Genomic DNA, 18,902 nt, shown 5'->3' on the forward strand with positions numbered 1-18,902 from the left:
GGTTTATTGCAAGAACTTCATGAAATATTTTGGTAAATGTATTTTTATTGCAATCATTGTTAAACATTTGGTAATTTCTAATTTGCTTTGCTAGAAACCTACAGAATATTAGAATATCAGAACATGATATTATAACATAGCCTATTGTTCATAAAGGTCTCTAAATTTCTTATAGGTTTATAATAAAGAGAGGATTTTCTAGAAACATTTCACTATATACCTCCCAAATATAAATTAGACTGACTGATATAAAGGTAGAATTGCTTACAATCATGTGTAAACAATTTCATTCAGGAGACGGCATTAGAAACATAAACCCCGCAGGAATATGCGTACCAAACTGCAGCATCATAAACACAATGAACTGGATTAACCAAAGCAGGAAATTATATTTAATTCTTCAATGAATGTCTGATTGCTTTCTCCCAGCCATGTAGGGGGTCTCAAAGTGGAAGGTTCTGGACAAGCTTACAAATGATTCTTTTTTTTTAATTTTACAATAAACACTGTTATGCAGCAATGATTTGGAATTCTAATTTTCCACGTACAATAAAACAAAAATACATAAAAATGTTTAGTGTTTTATATAACTCCTTTTAAGAGCTTCTTAATGTTGATCCAGATATCAGCAAGTGCTTTCATACATATCTTCCTACTATCAATTTCCCCAATTAGTTAAAAAAAAAAGCATGTGTTTGCTATGGATTAAAAATTTGGTACTAAAAGATTGGACTGAGGAGGAAATTTACTTAGTTTCCTGTTTGGCATCTACTGTAAGTGTCAAGTAAGGAGAAAAATGTTTAGCCAACAGAAAATATTTGTTCCCATCTATTTTGTTCTCCAATGTCAGAATTAGCTCTGATCCTAGGGAGGCAGGCAAAAAAACTCAGTTTGAGATTAAGCAAGTTTTCAGCATGGCCTCCCACAATGGGGAACCTCACTTTAAGCCCCATATAGGTTTCTTTAGTTTTTACAAAAGGATAGCATGTTAGTTGAGTTGATAATGGCAGACTGGGAACAGCAGTTGTTTTAAGCAGGTCTTTTTCCTTAGTTTTAAGAGATTGGATGGTGGGGCCAATGCCATATTAAATGTACTGGAAACTATAAGGAATGAAGGCATGACCTCTTTTGATCTATGCAAATAGAAGTTTCACACCTTTTTGCTCCTCTCCCCAATACAAAGCACTAGAGACAATAAAATATAATAAAATAACGGCAGAGCTAGTTTTCTCCAGAAACAACCCTCTGAATGGAAGCCGGAAAGAACAGTGAAATTTACAGAGGTACAGTAATCAGCATCTCAATGATGAATCCTTGAGTCTGGAGGAGATTTTAATTAATTAATTAATTAAAACTCACTGGATAGATTGATATTACCATATTTTAGAACATGAGGAAGTTCTTTTGTAATGCTTATCAGCACACAACCACATTTCAATGAAACACATTCTTCTATTACCGATGAATATTATGTTTCCACTACTTTGTTTTATCTAATAAATGAATATATATAATACTTTTTCATGCCTCACAACAATAATAGAAGAAACTAATATTGCTTCATGCAGGTGAGATGAAGCTACAGAGAAATTGTACAGAATTTACCCACATAGTCTATAAGCTGTAGACATATTCAAAAAATGACACTAAGAAATAGAAGCAGTACCTTAGCAGTTGATCTTCCAGACCAGATCGGGTAACAGTGAAATTTATTATAGTTACTTTGATGCACACCTATAAGAATAAGAAAAAAAAGAGAAAAGCATCTTCATGTTAAAAAAGAATGTTATATTCGGATAAAAAATAATGATAAAAAGTTACATATGGCCCTTCAAAAGATGACAGGAAATTCACATTGCAGTGTAGTGGATGTTTACTCAACCATAAATCTCAATAAAGGCCCTTTAATGAAATAGAAGTTATATATTTTATAAATATTTGAACTCTGAAACTGGTTGCAAAGGCCTTAAGATATCCCTGGATTTTCCAAAGTGGTTAAGAACTACTCATGACCCTTAGCTTGTTGCCAAACCAACCAAACTAACATGCTTTGATAGGACTTGATATTCCCAAGTACAAATGACATTCTTTATCAGTTTCAGTTGTTGTTACACTGCTCATTACTTCTGAAAAGTTATACAGTAACTGTGGCCTTGAATTGATTTTCACAGCTGGACTATAAAACATTTAATACTCCACCAAAATCATTTTATGGTGACATGGAAATGGCACCAAAATTAATAGCCCAATGCTTTTTTTCTTCTTTATCTTCTAATATATACTATTTCTCATATTGTAATGTCATTATGTTGTACCTTTCCCTGCCCTGTTTCAAATCATAGGTGAAGATTTAAAATGTGCACTACAATATTGTAAAAAAAAAGGTTAAGTGTTGTAATATGTTACAGAGAAAGAGGCAGAATTTAACATAAAATGCTTTTTTCCTTAGACTTCCGAAGTCAACTGTACTTTCTCTATTACAAAATCTACTATATTTGACTGAAACATGGAAAATTCTGATGTAAACTATATTTATCCAGATGCTGAGTCATCCACTATCTGATTCACAGCTTGAGCTAGCCTAAGGCTTCCTTTGAGAAGGTTTTGTTGTAAAAATCATTGTGACTGGTTCTATGTAATACCTTAAGCTGTAATCTATTATTTATTTAACCTAAAAGGCTAGGTTCACACAAAGCACATTAAGGCTGGGTTCACACAAACCATATTAAGGCTTTGTTGTAATGGTATGTGAGAAGACTTTCAGAAAAGGAATGAAGAAATAGGGTCTAGGGAACAGTCAAGTAAGAGATACTGTAGCACAGCTTGCACCTGCATTTTGGGCAGAGAAAGAGGCTCCAAAGGGACTCTCCCTAAATTCTCAGACTGTAAAAGAAATAGTAGGCGATTTGTACTATCACACTTACAAGATTCTTCACTTTACAATAAAGTAGAATTAACTCATCTAATCATATGTCCTGTCTGACATACCTGGGAAGGCTGACACTAAGTTCACATATGATTAAAAATAACCAGACTGTTACTAAATATTAACTGGTACAAAAAACAGATAGATCAAAACCAAGATTTCTAGCTCACTATATCGTTTGCGTAAGAGAAAGAGATACAAGAATTTCAAAATTGATTTCATTATAAAAGCAGAAATTGTTTCATAACAGAACCATCACTTTTCTAGAATAAACAAACTTACCTGAGAGGTCTGTCCTTTAATAAACAGTATCTTTTATCTCTCTTTCTCTCTCTCATATACCTCACCTTTGTAGGACCTTCTGTATGAAAGTGTTTGAAAGTTACAACTGATTTTATTGTTTTCTGATATAATTACTATAGCAGTTTCTGGGCTCCATGACCATATTTCAGATTACATTCTATTTCAAATGTTCATAAGTGAAAGACAGTAAACAGCTTGCCAATTCTAGCCCATTTTCCTCCATAGGAAAAAAAAATGAGAAGCATTGGAACACAAGCTGATTAACATTCATACTTCCCATTTCTTATAGGAAATTATGCATACAAAAAAACCCCACAAAGGCAAAAATCATGGATTTCAGAAAGTGTCATTACTGTCTATCAACTGTACAAAGACATTCCCAGTATAACATTTACAGACGTTGTTAATTTATATAAAAGAAAATCTAAGATGGTTTTGCAAACAAAACATACAACTACTTTAATTGAGTGAAAAAAATGCCTCTTTTTAAATTCCTAAGAGTCTAATTTTATGTTGTCTACTCAGAATTATGCTCAATTGAATAACTGCAGAAAGTTGCAGCTCATCTACAATATCTAATTAATATTATACCTCAGGTAAATAGTGAGGATTTGGCATTTTTGTTGTCATGTAGAACTTGAAGTTTTTATCATAATCTATGTCTGAATCTCCAAGGCGAATTAACAGTCTTCCGCCAGAAATGAAAGTCTGCTTCAAAAGAATAGGTTCCAGGGCTGGATCAAGCGTTTCTTTAATCTATTGAAAAAGAAGAAAATCATATATTTTACCAAGTACGATTTTGAAAAAAATCATTTTAAAAGTCAGCTGGCAAATGCATGCATTAGGCCAGTGTTAGCCTTTGTCTAAATGGGAGCTTGTGTGCGCACGCACACACGCACACAGGGGAGCACCAGAAACCAGAAGAGCATGCACACGTGGGAGCGCTGGAAACTGGAAGAGCAGTTTTCCGGTGCAAATGTGCACACCAGAAAGCTGAGCTTCAAGTTTCTGGAGTGCACATGCGTGCCAGTAACCTGGTCTTCTAGTTTCCCGTGCTTTCGCACACGCGAAGACCAGCTGGCCGGTGTGCATGTGTTCACTGGAACCCAGAAGAGCAACAGGTGATGGCTGGAGAAATGGCTCTGCGTGCCAGTTCCAGCACGCGTACCTTAGGTTTGCCAACAAGGGATTAGGCTGTTTAGAAGAGATCAGGAACGAGAGGTCAGATTTCACAGCCATAGCTATAGTTGAGCCACAATATTTTTATATATTGATACATATATAATAGCATTTCAAAAGCTGGAACTCTATATGTAACAGCTAGTCCATTGCCCACCTTTACCATTACTTTTACCATTATATTCAATAAATATGAATAAAGCTGATAATTTTCTAGGATGCAAAGTTTGGGATATCTCTTCCCTAAAATGGGAAAAAAGTATTTTCAGGTATTCACAATGATAAAAAGCGCAACTAGGATGGTTCTTCCCCACACCTCCTTTTTATGCTTTTCAAATCAACAAACTGTTACAAAGAAATGATATAAAAGAGCTCAGATCTATATCATTCAGCAGGATAACTCACTAACACCGAATAGAATGGAATCAGATTTGGGGTATTCGGGAATAAGCTGGCCAAAGAAAAACTGTTTTTTAAAATAAATGGACGTGGTTTGCAGCCATAGAGAAAAGAATTTTAAAACTTCTACAATACGGTACTTCTCTTTTGGAAGAGGCAATTGGGCAATGAGCTGGAATGTTATTACAGGTATCCTTTGACTTATGACCTCAATTGAGACTGAAATTTCTGTTGTAAGTCATTGTAGTTATAAATTGAGTCATCCCATGATTGGATTTTATGACCATTTTTAATGTGATTGTTAAGTCGAATCACAGTCCTTTTATAAATTAAGTGACAAGTGTGTATAGAACTGCAGGTTGAAAAGGATTTTACCATAAACTTTTTGAAGCTACTAACTATAATCCAATGTCCTCTATTCACACGGAATTCTCATAAATGGCAAATAAGTAGCATGTGGGCCCAAGAGTGGTATGGAACCCTGGGAATGGTTGGTGGCTTGAAACACACCCTCTGCCTTTTGTAACATTTAACATTTTAAAACTTGTTTTAATTCTGTTAAACTTGTTTGACATTGTTTTTTAACTATGTCTTTTCACGTGACTGCATGTTTTGTTTGTAAACTGCTCAGAGGCATTCAGGTGAGATGGGTGGGGTAGAAATTTGATAAATAAAAATAAACAAAAAAATAAACATAGATTCTCCCAGAGGTCAAAGAAAGTCATTTTTCTTATGGAGCTTTTAGCAAGCAATTGTAGCATGTGGAATAAATCTAATAGCTATAAATAAAAGAATAATAATAAGATTATTGTATGCAAATGCAAAAAGATCTAAACCTCTTCTAGAAGCACAGGTAAACCCAGACGAATAGCATTCTCCAGTGTACGCAGGAAACCAGTGTCCGTGAGCTTAATTATTTTTAAACCACATTTTGCTTCTTTGTTTCTTATCCAACGGTTTGCCTGTATATTAAAAAAAAATATGATTAAATGTTAAATCTTAATTGAATACTAAAAAGGACTGCTCATTTTATTTGTTTCTTAAAACATTCAGACCCTAAAAATTAATTTCCTTCTTATTTCTATGATTGTTATATCAGCACAGAGTGAAATCGAAGTCTACTGCTTGCCTTGTTTTTTCAGGGTGATAATTAGAGGCAGAATGAGAATTTGAAACAACATTTCTCAATTATGCTCATGCTTTTGCAAGTAAAATTAAGGTAAATACAAGAATAGTTTCCTCCACTGCCTGGTATGTGAGATCCTCCACCCTTGGCCAGGAATTCAGATGAGAAAGAGGATTGTTATAACAAGCAGCAGAGGGATCCTTCAAATCTGATGCATATAACAGTGGTGGTATTAACAGTGCAGAGTATTTTTTAACAAGGCTTGAGAGAAAGAACACTATCAGCATTGAGGTTATGTCAGGGTCTATTTACTAACAACAATCCTCCATTTATTTGCAGAAGCTAGGAAATATGAATGGTTTCTCATCACTCTTAAGTTTGAAAATGCATTATATATATGTGTATGTATGTATGTATATGTACAGTGGGGCAAAAAAGTATTTAGTCAACCATCAATTGTGCAAGTTCTCCCACTTAAAAAGATGAAAGAGGCCTGTAATTGGCATCATAGGTAGACCTCAACTATGAGAGACAAAATGTAAAAAAAACACCAAACAATCACATTGGCTGATTTGGAAATAATTTATTTGCAAATTATGCTGGAAAATAAGTATTTGGTCAATATCAAAAGTTCATCTCAATATTTCGTTATATATCCTTTGTTGGCAATGACAGAGGTCAAACGTTTTTTGTAAGTCTTCACAAGGTTGGCACACACTGTTGCTGGTATGTTGGCCCATTCCTCCATGCAGATCTCCTCTAGAGCAGTGATGTTTTGGGGCTGTCACTGGGCAACACGGACTTTCAACTCCCTCCAAAGATTTTCTATGGGGTTGAGATCTGGAGACTGGCTAGGCCACTCCAGGACCTTGAAATGCTTCTTACGAAGCCACTCCTTCGTTGCCCGGGCGATATGTTTGGAATCATTGTCATGTTGAAAGACCCAGCCACGTTTCATCTTCAATGCCCTTGCTGATGGAAGGAGGTTTGCACTCAAAATCCCATGATACATGGCCCCATTCATTCTGTCCTGTACACGGATCAGTCATCCTAGTCCCTTTGCAGAGAAACAGCCCCAAAGCATGATGTTGCCACCCCCGTGCTTCACAGTAGGTATGGTGTTCTTTGGATGCAACTCAGCATTCCCTCTCCTCCAAACACGACGAGTTGTGTTTCTACCAAACAGTTCTATTTTGGTTTCATCCGACCATATGACATTCTCCCAATCCTCTTCTGGATCAGCCAAATGCTCTCTAGCAAACTTCAGAGGGGCCCGGACATGGACTGGCTTAAGCAGGGGGACACGTCTGGCACTGCAGGATCTGAGTCCCTGGCGGCGTAGTGTGTTACTGATGGTAGCCTTTGTTACGTTGGTCCCAGCTCTCTGCAGGTCATTCACTAGGTCCCCCCGTGTGATCCTGGGATTTTTGCTCACCGTTCTTGGGATGATTTTGACCCCACGGGGTGAGATCTTGCGTGGAGCCCCAGATCGAGGGAGATTATCAGTGGTCTTGTATGCCTTCCATTTTCTAATTATTGCTCCCACAGTTGATTTGTTCACACCAAGCTGCTTGCCTATTGCAGATTCAGTCTTCCCAGCCTGGTGCAGGTCTACAATTTTGTTTCTGGTGTCCTTCGACAGCTCTTTGGTCTTCACCATAGTGGAGTTTGGAGTGTGACTGTTTGAGGTTGTGGACAGGTGTCTTTTATACTGATGACAAGTTCAAACAGGTGCCATTGATACAGGTAATGAGTGCAGGACAGAGGAGCCTCCTAAAGAAGAAGGTACAGGTCTGTGAGAGCCAGAAATCTTGCTTGTTTGTAGGTGACCAAATACTTATTTTCCACCATAATGTGCAAATAAATTATTTCCAAATCAGCCAATGTGATTGTTTGGTTTTTTTTTTACATTTTGTCTCTCATAGTTGAGGTCTACCTATGATGCCAATTACAGGCCTCTCTCATCTTTTTAAGTGGGAGAACTTGCACAATTGATGGTTGACTAAATACTTTTTTGCCCCACTGTATGTATGTACGTACGTACGTACGTACGTACGTACGTACGTACGTACGTACGTACGTACGTACGTATGTATGTATGTATGTATGTATGTATTGTGTCACAACCCCTGGTATGCCCAAACATGGGAGGGACCACACTGCTTCCCTTTTCTGTCTTTCGGCTCACTCCAGGAGACCATCCAGGCAGAAAACCATATTTTTAATGTTGCCTTTGTTACATTTGTGTTGTATTTGTGCTGATAAATAAATAAAGGGAGACTAGTATAGATCTATTTCAAGCTATTGGGTCTCATTAGCTAGCCACACCCTTACTGAGATTTGAACCTGGGCTGTATTACATATTAGGCAGATGTATTAGCCACTAAGCCACAGGCTCTCCTCCTTTATAAAAATATGGTGAATATCTAAGGAAGATGCAATTGGCAGCGTGGATCTGCAAGGTTCAGGAGGCACCTTCTTCTTACATGGCAGTTATAAGAATGAGAATTTGATAAAGAACTTTTTATGACAGCAGCTAAACTGGGCTTCACTTTTAAAAAATCTTTTTCTTGGCATAAAGAAAAAGAAAACAGACTATAAGGGCAATATGATAGGCACCTAATAAATTACTTCAGTAATCCTGGCCTCCCACCACAGAGTAATGAATAAACAATCACACATATAGATTTTAATTTTCCTCTATTCTTTAATCATAAATTCCCTATTCCATCTAACCAAAGAAAGAAGAGAATGATATTATGGCAGCTGGAAGATGATGTCTAGTTAATTTGAAACAAGTATGGTCTTTCTTTCACATAGCTACCTTGTCCTATAAGTACACCTATCTTATCACAGGGTAACTCCATCTTGTTTTATTTTATTTGGTAGATTTATGTGGCCACACATTTCAAATACACAACTCTATGTGGTTAAATAGATATTGCTGTTTGTGGCTATTATTGCTGTATGCTGCCATTACAGAAGACTGCTGGATACTACTGTCATATATATTGGGCCCAGAGAAAGAAGTGAATAGTTTGAGGGCCAATTAAAATGTTGAAGGAATTCTGGGTTTTCAAAAGCCAACAGTTCTAGAAACAGGGTAGCAGCTATTGGATAGATGTTACAATAATTGAGAAAGAAGGAGGTGTACCAGGGTTCCAAACAATAGATCCATAACAAGCAAAACTGAGGCAAGTAGATTCCTCAAAGAATAGATTTATTGGATATATCATATTGGCACAGATCTGGTGAAAACTGACTCTGAGGGTTCCCGCAGTTTTCACCTAATTAAAAGCAAACGTTTTTCACTTTCTCAAGACAAACAGTCACATGGTCCAATCATGGCTCCGTCTGGTTGCCTGGTGACATCCCCACTCCTTCCTCTGACCAGATGTGAGAATGTCCTTGGTTCCCAAGAGAAAGTATTTCATTTTGGCTACAAAGGCCCAACTATCTCAATCCCCCCTTCTGATCCCTCATCTCCAGCGTGGCAACACTGAAGTTCCAAGATGGCTTTGGTCAGGTCAGCTTCAGGATTGACAGGGTGCTTGTTTGTTCAAAGAATCCAGATCACGGTGATAGATTGGCGAAATTGTGGCTGAGAACCAGAGGGAAGGGTCAGAGGGTCAGTGATCCAGTTTGACAAAGTCAATGGTAGTGTGTTTAGAAAAGCAGTGGCAAATCCCTAAATTCTTCTGCAAGTTGAGCAAGTTGACAGGAGGAGGAACAGAAGGAACATATTATCCAGAGCCTAGAAAGCAAGCTGGATCTCTAAAGATCCATAAATCAACAATACTGAATAATAATTGCACACAAGTCTTTTATATATAAAAACAAACTATATTTCTTGAATATGCCAGCTATGAATAAATGATTAAAATAAACACTTACCTGATCCTGAGGATCAATCATGAGTGGCCAGCGCCGCCCACGTGTAACTAGAATGCCATTTTCAGTAGAAACATAATCGCGAGGTAATCCATCAGTATTCCATTGTCGAATTTCATAGGGGTCTCCCAAAATATTTATAAGACTGAAGTCAGAACTAATAGGAATGTCTAGATCTTGGCATTGTTTGATCCAGCATTCAATTAACTAATTTGAAGGGGGAAACACAAATCAGGAAAAGCTATTTCGGTTACTGTATGAAATACTAATTATTTTAATCAAGACAAAGTTTGCAGGAGAGTTAATAAGGCAAGATGTTCAATATGAAGATACATATAACTGGCTGATTTGAAAGTATATAGTAATGTTTTTGAATATAAATAATCTTATGAACCAAAATATCTTTCTCTTAATGAGATTGTCAAAATGAGTAGGGCCGGAATTCTGATTTTTCAGCAATTGCTTCTGATTTTGGTGGTGGAAAATTACATAGACATGTAGCTGGATAGTAGTCAATGGGATTGGTAGATAAAAAAGTTCAAGTATGAGTAAAAGAACTGCATGATAATTTACATTGAATATCCTAATAATAAAAATATCTCAGGTCCTTGGGAAGAATTCTATAGATATTTGGTTGACTGTGCAGCCACCCATGAAAATCTAATTATGAAAACATGTTTGCTTTTGTAGGCTCCAATAATGATCCTAATCAATTATGAAAATATGTTTGTTCTGAGATACTTTTGGACAATTTTTACTTTTTAAACAATTTGCAATTTCTACTAAAATACAGGTAGTCCTCAACTTACAACAGTTCATTTAATGACCGTTCAAAGTTACAATGGCACTGAAAAAAGTGACCATTTTTTCACAGTTACAACCTTTGTAGCATCCCCATGATCATGTGATCAAAATTCATAGGTTTGGCAACTGGTTCATACTTATGACTGCTGCTCTGTCCCAGGATCATGTGATCACCTTTTGCGACCTTCTGACAAGCAAAGTCAATGGGGAAGCCAGATTCACTTAACAGCCAGTTACTAACTCATCGACTGCAGTTGTTCACTTAACAATTGTAAGAAAGGTCATAAAATGGGGAAAACATCACTTAACAACTATCTCACTTAACAAAAGAAATTTTGGGCTCAATTGTGGCCATAAGTCGAGCATTACCTACAAATAAAAACATAAAATATTTTACTTTTCTATAAACTATCTTCCTCTGTATATAACAGTAAATCTTTTTGGCACATGCCAAAACTAGGAGATACACATAGTCACAGAGAGGAAGTTTCTGAGAAACTGCTATTGCACCCTTAGTACTATTAATTATTAGGGTACAGGGCAGGGTAAGGATCTCCTCCCCCCCCCCTGTTTTAATAGCAAAAGCTTTTAGGCTTATATACCGCTTTACAGTGTTTACCGCTTTACAGCAGTTTACAGAGTCAGCATATTGCCCCCAATAATTTGGGTCCTCATTTTACCCACCTTGGAAGGATGGAAGGCTGAGCCAACTTTGAAGCTGGTGAGATTTGAATTGCCAAATTGCAGGCAGCCAGCAGGCAGAAGAAGTAGCCTGCAGTACTGCACTTTATTTATTTTCTCCACATAAATATTTGACCTGAGCGGCATGCATTAATGCTGGCTCCCAAATCACTATTTCCATTCTAGGTTACAGTTTCCACTTACACATGTTTCTTCTTTTTGATCCTGATTATTTTTTAACGAGCAAGATCAAAATCATATCCAGACCAGTTCCCTTAGCCACTCTTGACTACTGACAGCAAACAGGGAAAAATCATGATTTGGCTGTGTAGATTTCTTTTACAGTTCTCCATATGTGGAAACATTATTTGCACTTATTTAGATTTACAACTGCTTCTATGACGTACAGCAACTTTTATGAAGCATATCGGCTTTAGAATAAGATAAAAATAAAAGTCAAATCACTAAAAAATATGATCTAGAGAAAGTAAATATTTTAATTAACTCACCAATTGTCTATAATGTGCAGTAAAAGCCCCATAGTAAGCCACACAAGCAGCAGCTATGAAAACATTTCCAGTGATATTTGAAATCTCTGCCTCAAAATTCAAAATACTTTCTTCCCATCGAACCTGTTCATCCCCTAATGCAGCTGTAAGTCTCCCAGCGCGGTTGAGACGAGCCTGAGTCAGTGCCATGGTCTTTGCTAAACAATGATAATTGCATTAGATCATGGTTATAATTCAGGGTAATTCATTTCGTTAACCATTTTTTGTCTTTTGAATAACAAAATTCAGCACTAGAATTAGCAATGTGAAAGATTTCATTGTAGAGTAATTCTTAAAAAATAGATTATGATCATTTGATTTTGTGTTGCTAATGTGCACTTTCTTACCAGACTGCCTTCCGAACATAACATGACACATTTCTCACATCTGGATATTTTGCTATTACATTTTGTGTATACATCTTCAGTGAGAATGTCTTTTTGAAAGGTGACATGTCAGCAGAATTTTAAGATGTGAATAAGCTACAAGTAGCTTGAACTTTTACAAGTAGTCCTCGACTTGCAACAATTCATTTAGTGACTGTTCAAAGTTACAACAGCGCTGAAAAAATGACATGACCATTTTTCACACTTATGAAAGTTGCAGTATCTCCAATGGTCACATTATCAAAAACTCAGACACTGGGCAACTGATTCACACTTATGACTATTGCAGTGTCGCAGGATCATGTGATCACCTTTTTCAACCTTCTGACAAGCAAAGTCAATGGGGGAACCAGATTCACTTAACAACTGTGTCACTAATTTAATAACTGCAGTGATTCACTTAACTACTTTGGCAAGAAATGTCATAAAATGTGCCCAAACTCACTTAACAACTGCCATGCTGAGCAACAGAAATTTTGGGCTCAATTGTGGTCATAAGTCAAGGACTACTTGTATTGGTACAGACTTCATGAGAGTTTGGAACTTGTACCTTACCCTAAGAAGGTAATTAAGAAACACCAGTGTAAAACATTGTTTATAATTTTTAAAGTAGGTACTTACCAAGGCTTTCTTTTTCATCCACACTTCTTTCATATTGATCTTGTAATTCCTGTATTTGTTCCTCTACCTGCTTCAGTTTTTTTTGCTTATCACGAAGGGTAGCTAAAGTTGCATCAAGTTCTGCCTAATCATCATACAAATTAATTCAAATTATTCTTCTTCCATATATTCTGAATGTCTTATTTTATTCATTTGCACAGTTGCTTTACAGAAAAATAGAATATGGAAGAAACTACACATAATTATACATTATAATTACTTATATGACCTTATAAATTATATAACATTTAATACATATTCATGTTCACTTTGAGGAATCTCGAGATTTCCTCAAAATGTGTCACCACCCTTAAAATAGAATTACATTTGAATCAAAGTTTGAATCAAATCCAACTCTTTTGGTATCATGCTAAACTAACAATGTATTGTGATATCAATATAATTAAATGTATTAGTAAATGGAACAGCTAAAAAATATTCCTTTCTACTCCCGTTCATGCACACATGCTTTGTTTAGAACAAAAATCATTGGAATGGGAATTATAGCAATAACTTTCCTTGAAACATCTTGAAACATTTGTGAGAAAATGGACAGCAGCAGATATTTTCCTCTCTGATCTCAATTTTATTTTATATTGTCATATGATGGTTCTCATTTATCAGATAATCAAATATTTCTGAAATATTGCTACTTCATTATGGCATGCCACTTAAAGACATGTAAAGCGGATGGACTAATGGTTTTGGGACATGTTAGCAAAATATATTACATTCATTTATTCAATTTATAGTCATCCATTCTGTTCACATTAGGGTCCAGACAGCTAACAACAACCAATTACAGAAATGCCAAATATATTTCTTCTCAAAAATATATAAATAACAACATTATAGCACTCCTCCCCATGTGTGTTATCATATAAATATCTTGCTACAGAAGTAAATCTTAATTGTTCCTCTAAAGATGTAAATGAAGGCAATTCCAGAAACAACATATTCCCTAATTTGGGGGTCACGCAATAGAACTGTAATGAGGAAAACAAAATAAAAACAAAAACATTGCCACTCATAAAAATAAGCTGATGACTTTAACTTTAAAAAAACAATTCACTTGTAATTGCCTCAACTTTAGATACAGAGATGGATTGTTCTGAGGGGAAGCAGGAAGTACATAAACTCAGCCCTAGTTCTGTTAGTTTGATTTAAATGAGAGAGTTTGATAAAGAAAAAAAAAATAACATTGAAATTGTTGTGGTAGCAATGCTACTGTTCAGACAATGGTAATTTGAGGAGATTTTTATGAAAGCTAAACTAACCAAATGTTCTCCACTACTGTCAGCCTGGTTTAAGGAAGCAAATTCAGAAGGGAAGGCCTAAAGAATCAGCAAATTCTTTGTCTCTTATGCTTTTGCAAGACAAGTAAGAGTAAAATACTTGCAGGTTTGGGAGTGAAATGGAAAGAAAGGCATTTAATATTGTGAATAAAGAATTCCAGAGTTTCCATAATCCAAGACAGGTTACATCAGTGGTGGGTTCCGGCAGGGACACCCCGGTACGGGTGTACCGGTGCCTGCTGGGAGCAGCAGGGACCATACCGGAACGGTGCTTTGGAGGGCTCACCTGCCTGCCCGTGTTCCTTATCTGTATATTTGAACCAACCGGGCCATTTGTGCCCGCGCTCCCCTCCGCTGAGTTACATGTTAATATACGAATGAGACCGCAGATACAAAAATCTTGAGAAACAAAGAATAAGTACCTGGGCAGCATGTAACTTTTGCCTTTTTGGCTCAACCACCTTCACAACGCGAGAGTATAAATCCATCGCTCTCACCCACATGCACATAGACTTGCATGCCTTTGACACTTTCTCTACCTTCTCTGGCACAAAGTCAGGATTGTTTACGTATTTCTGAAGTTTCATTAATATCGCGCCCTTTACATTTTCTTTATCATATTCTAGAAGCTTCCTCAGGAAGGCGGAATCCCCAAGTAGTTGTTTTGCTGTTGCCCAGTCAGGCCTGAAAGATGAAAATGAAAAGATTGATGAAGATCTTTCCTGGAAAATATGCACTGTAAAAAGATCAGGTTTTTTTTAAAAAAATAGTCCAATTTTAAGATGAAATATATGTTTAATGATCTACAGGTACATCTGGTATGCAGACTTGGTGAAAAGAGTTAAAAACAATTATTTAAGCTTCTGATCCTAGGGAAAAGATATAATATAAAGGAAACTGTGCCGGACGCTGCATGTTCAGTTTATTGTTTTGCAGTATCATAAACTGAAGTTTCTATGGTTTGTCCCACAGTCAGCCAAGGTGGTCAGACTGGGTTTTGCATTTTTATCCACTTACTGAGCCCTTCCCAAGGACCTGGGATAGGCAAATGTGAATGTTTGATGGCGGATCAAAGCTGTTCCAAGTAAAGTGTATTATTATTTAGATTTTTTAATCCCACCTTCTTCCTATTCTCCCCACAACAACCTTGCGAGGTGGTTGGGCTGAGAGAGAGAGAGACTGGCCCAAAGCTGGGACAAGAATTTACAGTCTCCTGCTTTCTAGCCTGGTGCCTTAACCATTATAATATCATTTAATTCATTTTTTTAAAGGAAGTATAGTAGGCTGCTTAAATTTCTCTTCCTTTACAGGATAGAAAAATCTAACTATATCCCAACACGTAAAATATATATAATTTCATTATCTTGAGGCAGTCTTTTTGATCTTTCTTTTTCCTTGGCAAACACAAGGTTCCTTTATACTTTTTAAACAGAAAATATGTTTTCATCCATATCATTGACATACTCTAAAAGTAAATGAGAGATTGATAAAATATGCTGTCATTTTTGATGTCATACATAATTCTTTTTTATGTAGAAATGGAAAGAAGACAATTTACAACTGCAGCTTGAGGCTTAGTTCTGAGAAACTGAAGTGCCAGCACTAAATATTCCAAGCGTTGTAGTTTATTGGCAAATGACATTACTGTGGGCTGTCGGCAATCCTATGCCACACCTTATAAATGCAATTATTAAATGTAGATTTTTATTTCTGAGTAAACATGTATAGGGTTACACTCTTTATGTACTGTCATAAATAACCTGAAAGATATGATTAATTATAGTCCTTTAGTTATAGAAAGAGAAACGCATAAATGAAATGTTCTGATTTCTCTTCCCCAAAAAGGATAATTATCTACATGTCACGTTTTGGTTCAAGAGCTTAAATTGCTACATGATAAAACAATGTTGTTTTAAAATCAAGACTATCGAAACATAAGCGAAGCATACAAAAAGGAAACTAACTCCATACTGTTCTATATGATTTAATGCTCTCCGAGCATTAAAAAGGATATGTAGAATACAGATTCTCAAACTGATACCAATAGATGAAGAGAAGATGGTCTTGTAAGAAATTGACAAACATATAAATAAACTGATACCATTTAGTCATAGTTATTGAACAGTTATTCCATTTTAAACTTGATAATATTGGACAGCATTTCTATTTACTCAGAGTCACTGAATTCAGTGGGGCTCATTTTTTGTAAAACTTATTAGGAGTATATTTATACCAGGGGGGTTAAACTCAAGGCCTGCGGATCTGGCCTGTGGGGTGCTTAGATCTGGCCCACAGGGCCACCCCGAAAACAGTGAAGGACCAGCCCATGATGCTTCTGCCAGCAAAAACAAAACTTGTGAGGGTCACACACGGTCCTCCCAAGCTCCATTTCCCCTTGCAAAGCACTGCAGGAAGTCTATGCAGGTGCGCCAACACAAGTGATGTTGAGGTGGCCACGGCCACACAAGCGAGGTCAAACACAACCCTGATGCATCCCTCAATTAAATTGAGTTTGACACCTCTGATCTATACTAAATCCATATCTTTATCTAATAAATGTGTAATTTTGTAATATAAATATATATGACAATTAATTTGCCCAAAAGAAAAACACAAGGTGATAATCTTGATTAAACTAATTAAACAAACGGGAGTTACTGTTACTTTAACCATTTAGTCGTATCTGACTATTGGCGACTTTATAGGCAAGTGCTCTCCATGCTATCCTGTCAAGCACAGCTTCTTTCACTTTGATGTACAACTTTGTATAAGATTTGATATTATCAAGCCAGCGTGTTTTTGGTTGCCCCCTCTTCTTGTTCCATTAACCATTCCTAAAGTCATTGCCTTCTCCAATGAATTTGCATACATGACATGGCCAAAATAAATCAAGACATAATCAAATGAGTAATCATTGGATTACGTCAAATGAGCAATCATCATAAAACATCAAAGAGGTGCATCTATTTAGGGAGTTATTCATACTCATAAGCAGATGGGACATACAATGCTTAGAAGGGTAGAGCCAACTTGCAAATTTACTCTGCATGTCAGTTTTGCCTGGCTTGGCATGTACAAAATTGAATTTAGATTACAAATGAGGATTTTCCCCCCTAACTGAAAAATCAAATCATCTAGCAAATATGTAATAGTTGATTGCAAATGTCAGTCATTCTGCTAGGGGCAGAATGGACTAGCTATGAGATGGACAGCTATCCCTATATTTCCTATAAGATGAATCAGAGAACAGGAGATTTTGGCCACTGGGGAAGACAGTTTGGAGAACTGTGTGGGCATTGGTCTTTTGGAAAGCTTAAAGGTCAATGAAATACTTATGCCAACAGCCAACTGAACAGCTATATTTCAAGGCTATGCCACAATAGTTGACAGCTTGTCTGGGAGAAAAATATATAAAAAGAGCAGCTGAGACAGTGCAACGGCAGAAGAAACATGGAAAGAAAAAAATAAAGAGCAAATATTGAGAGGAATAGAGTGCTGAAGTCAACCGTAAGCATTAAGGAAGAAGTGTAGTTTGGTGATAGTAAATGAAGTCTTACTTACAATGAGGTGGACCAGAGTCTTGGAAACTCAGAACTCTTATTGTACTTATTTTTTTTATCCCACCTTTATTATCTGTACAAATAATCTAAGGCAGTTAACATACCTAATACTTCTTCCTCCTCCCATTCCCCCCTCAAACAGAACCTTATGAGGTGGGTTGGGCTGAGAGAGGGTGACTGGCGCAAAGTCAACCAGCCAGCTTTTCATGCCTAAGGTGGAACTAGAATTCATGGTCTCCTGGTTTCTATCAGGGTGTCTTAACTACTAACCTATCTTTTAGAAAAGTCTATTACTATGCCTTTCATTTGCTTCCAATAACTACACTTAAAGGGTCACACATTACTGGATTCCATTGGGACATGCTGTCAGCTACTCATTCAAGCTAACATTTCTTTTCTCAAGATTGCACACCGGCTGCAGAAGACAACTCTGTGATCTTGGAAAGAGACTCAGGAGTTCTAAAAAGTTGCTGAGAGGGGGCCAGGTGCGCTCCTTTTGAATCTGAAGCCCAAGTATCTAAGGATGGGAGTGGGGGAAGGGAAAGCATTATCTATAATTATTACCAAAGGGATAGTGCGAGGTCACTATGTTTATGGTTTCAGCTTCATGACATTAGCTATTTCAATTGCTGTAAGGAAATTTATATCAGAGTGGCATCACATATATTGCACAAAAGATGGAAAAATTAACACATGCTAAAGAAATTTGTTTTCAGAAACAACATCACTCTAGGAGTAGGTGAAGGGTAAAGCTACAAGTCCGTGCAAAATATTATATATACAGTATAGCAATCTTACTTTGCATTTAAAAGAATACAAATAGCTTCCATCACTGTCATGACAAGATCAGGAGGTTTAGTGAAAACTCTGATTTCAGAAATATCTGCCTTATCTAAAGAATCCAAGGCTTTGTTGGCAGCTTCTAAAGCTGGAAGGGCTTCATCCAAATCTCGCTGGGCATCATCAGCTATTGCCTGAGTTTCCTCCGCTTTTACTTTTGCAACAGCTTCATCTTCCTGAACAACACGCCGAACCTGGAAGAAAAAAGAGACAACTTGTAGGGGAGATGGGCAGCATAAAAATTTAATAAATAAATAAAATGAAAAATAAATACATATTTAAAAAAAGAAAAGAAAATTAAACA

The 18,902-nt window shown here is 36.6% G+C and overlaps 1 protein-coding gene across 1 annotated transcript in view; it reads right to left on the bottom strand.

The window, feature by feature from the left end:
* The window catches only part of DNAH6 (dynein axonemal heavy chain 6), a 206,828-nt gene that overhangs the window by 71,137 nt on the left and 116,789 nt on the right, over nt 1–18,902 (bottom strand). Inside the window, exons 51-58 of the mRNA XM_081944223.1 lie at nt 18,557–18,792; nt 14,621–14,882; nt 12,865–12,988; nt 11,819–12,015; nt 9,828–10,031; nt 5,644–5,769; nt 3,821–3,985; nt 1,667–1,734 (exon numbers count right to left, since the gene is read on the bottom strand). Of these exons, the coding sequence (XP_081800349.1) occupies nt 1,667–1,734; nt 3,821–3,985; nt 5,644–5,769; nt 9,828–10,031; nt 11,819–12,015; nt 12,865–12,988; nt 14,621–14,882; nt 18,557–18,792 (1,382 nt within the window). The remainder of the gene's footprint in view (nt 1–1,666; nt 1,735–3,820; nt 3,986–5,643; nt 5,770–9,827; nt 10,032–11,818; nt 12,016–12,864; nt 12,989–14,620; nt 14,883–18,556; nt 18,793–18,902) is intronic.

This window comes from Natrix helvetica, assembly GCF_964273705.1.
Source record: "Natrix helvetica genome assembly, chromosome: 2".
Lineage (NCBI taxonomy): Eukaryota > Metazoa > Chordata > Lepidosauria > Squamata > Natricidae > Natrix > Natrix helvetica.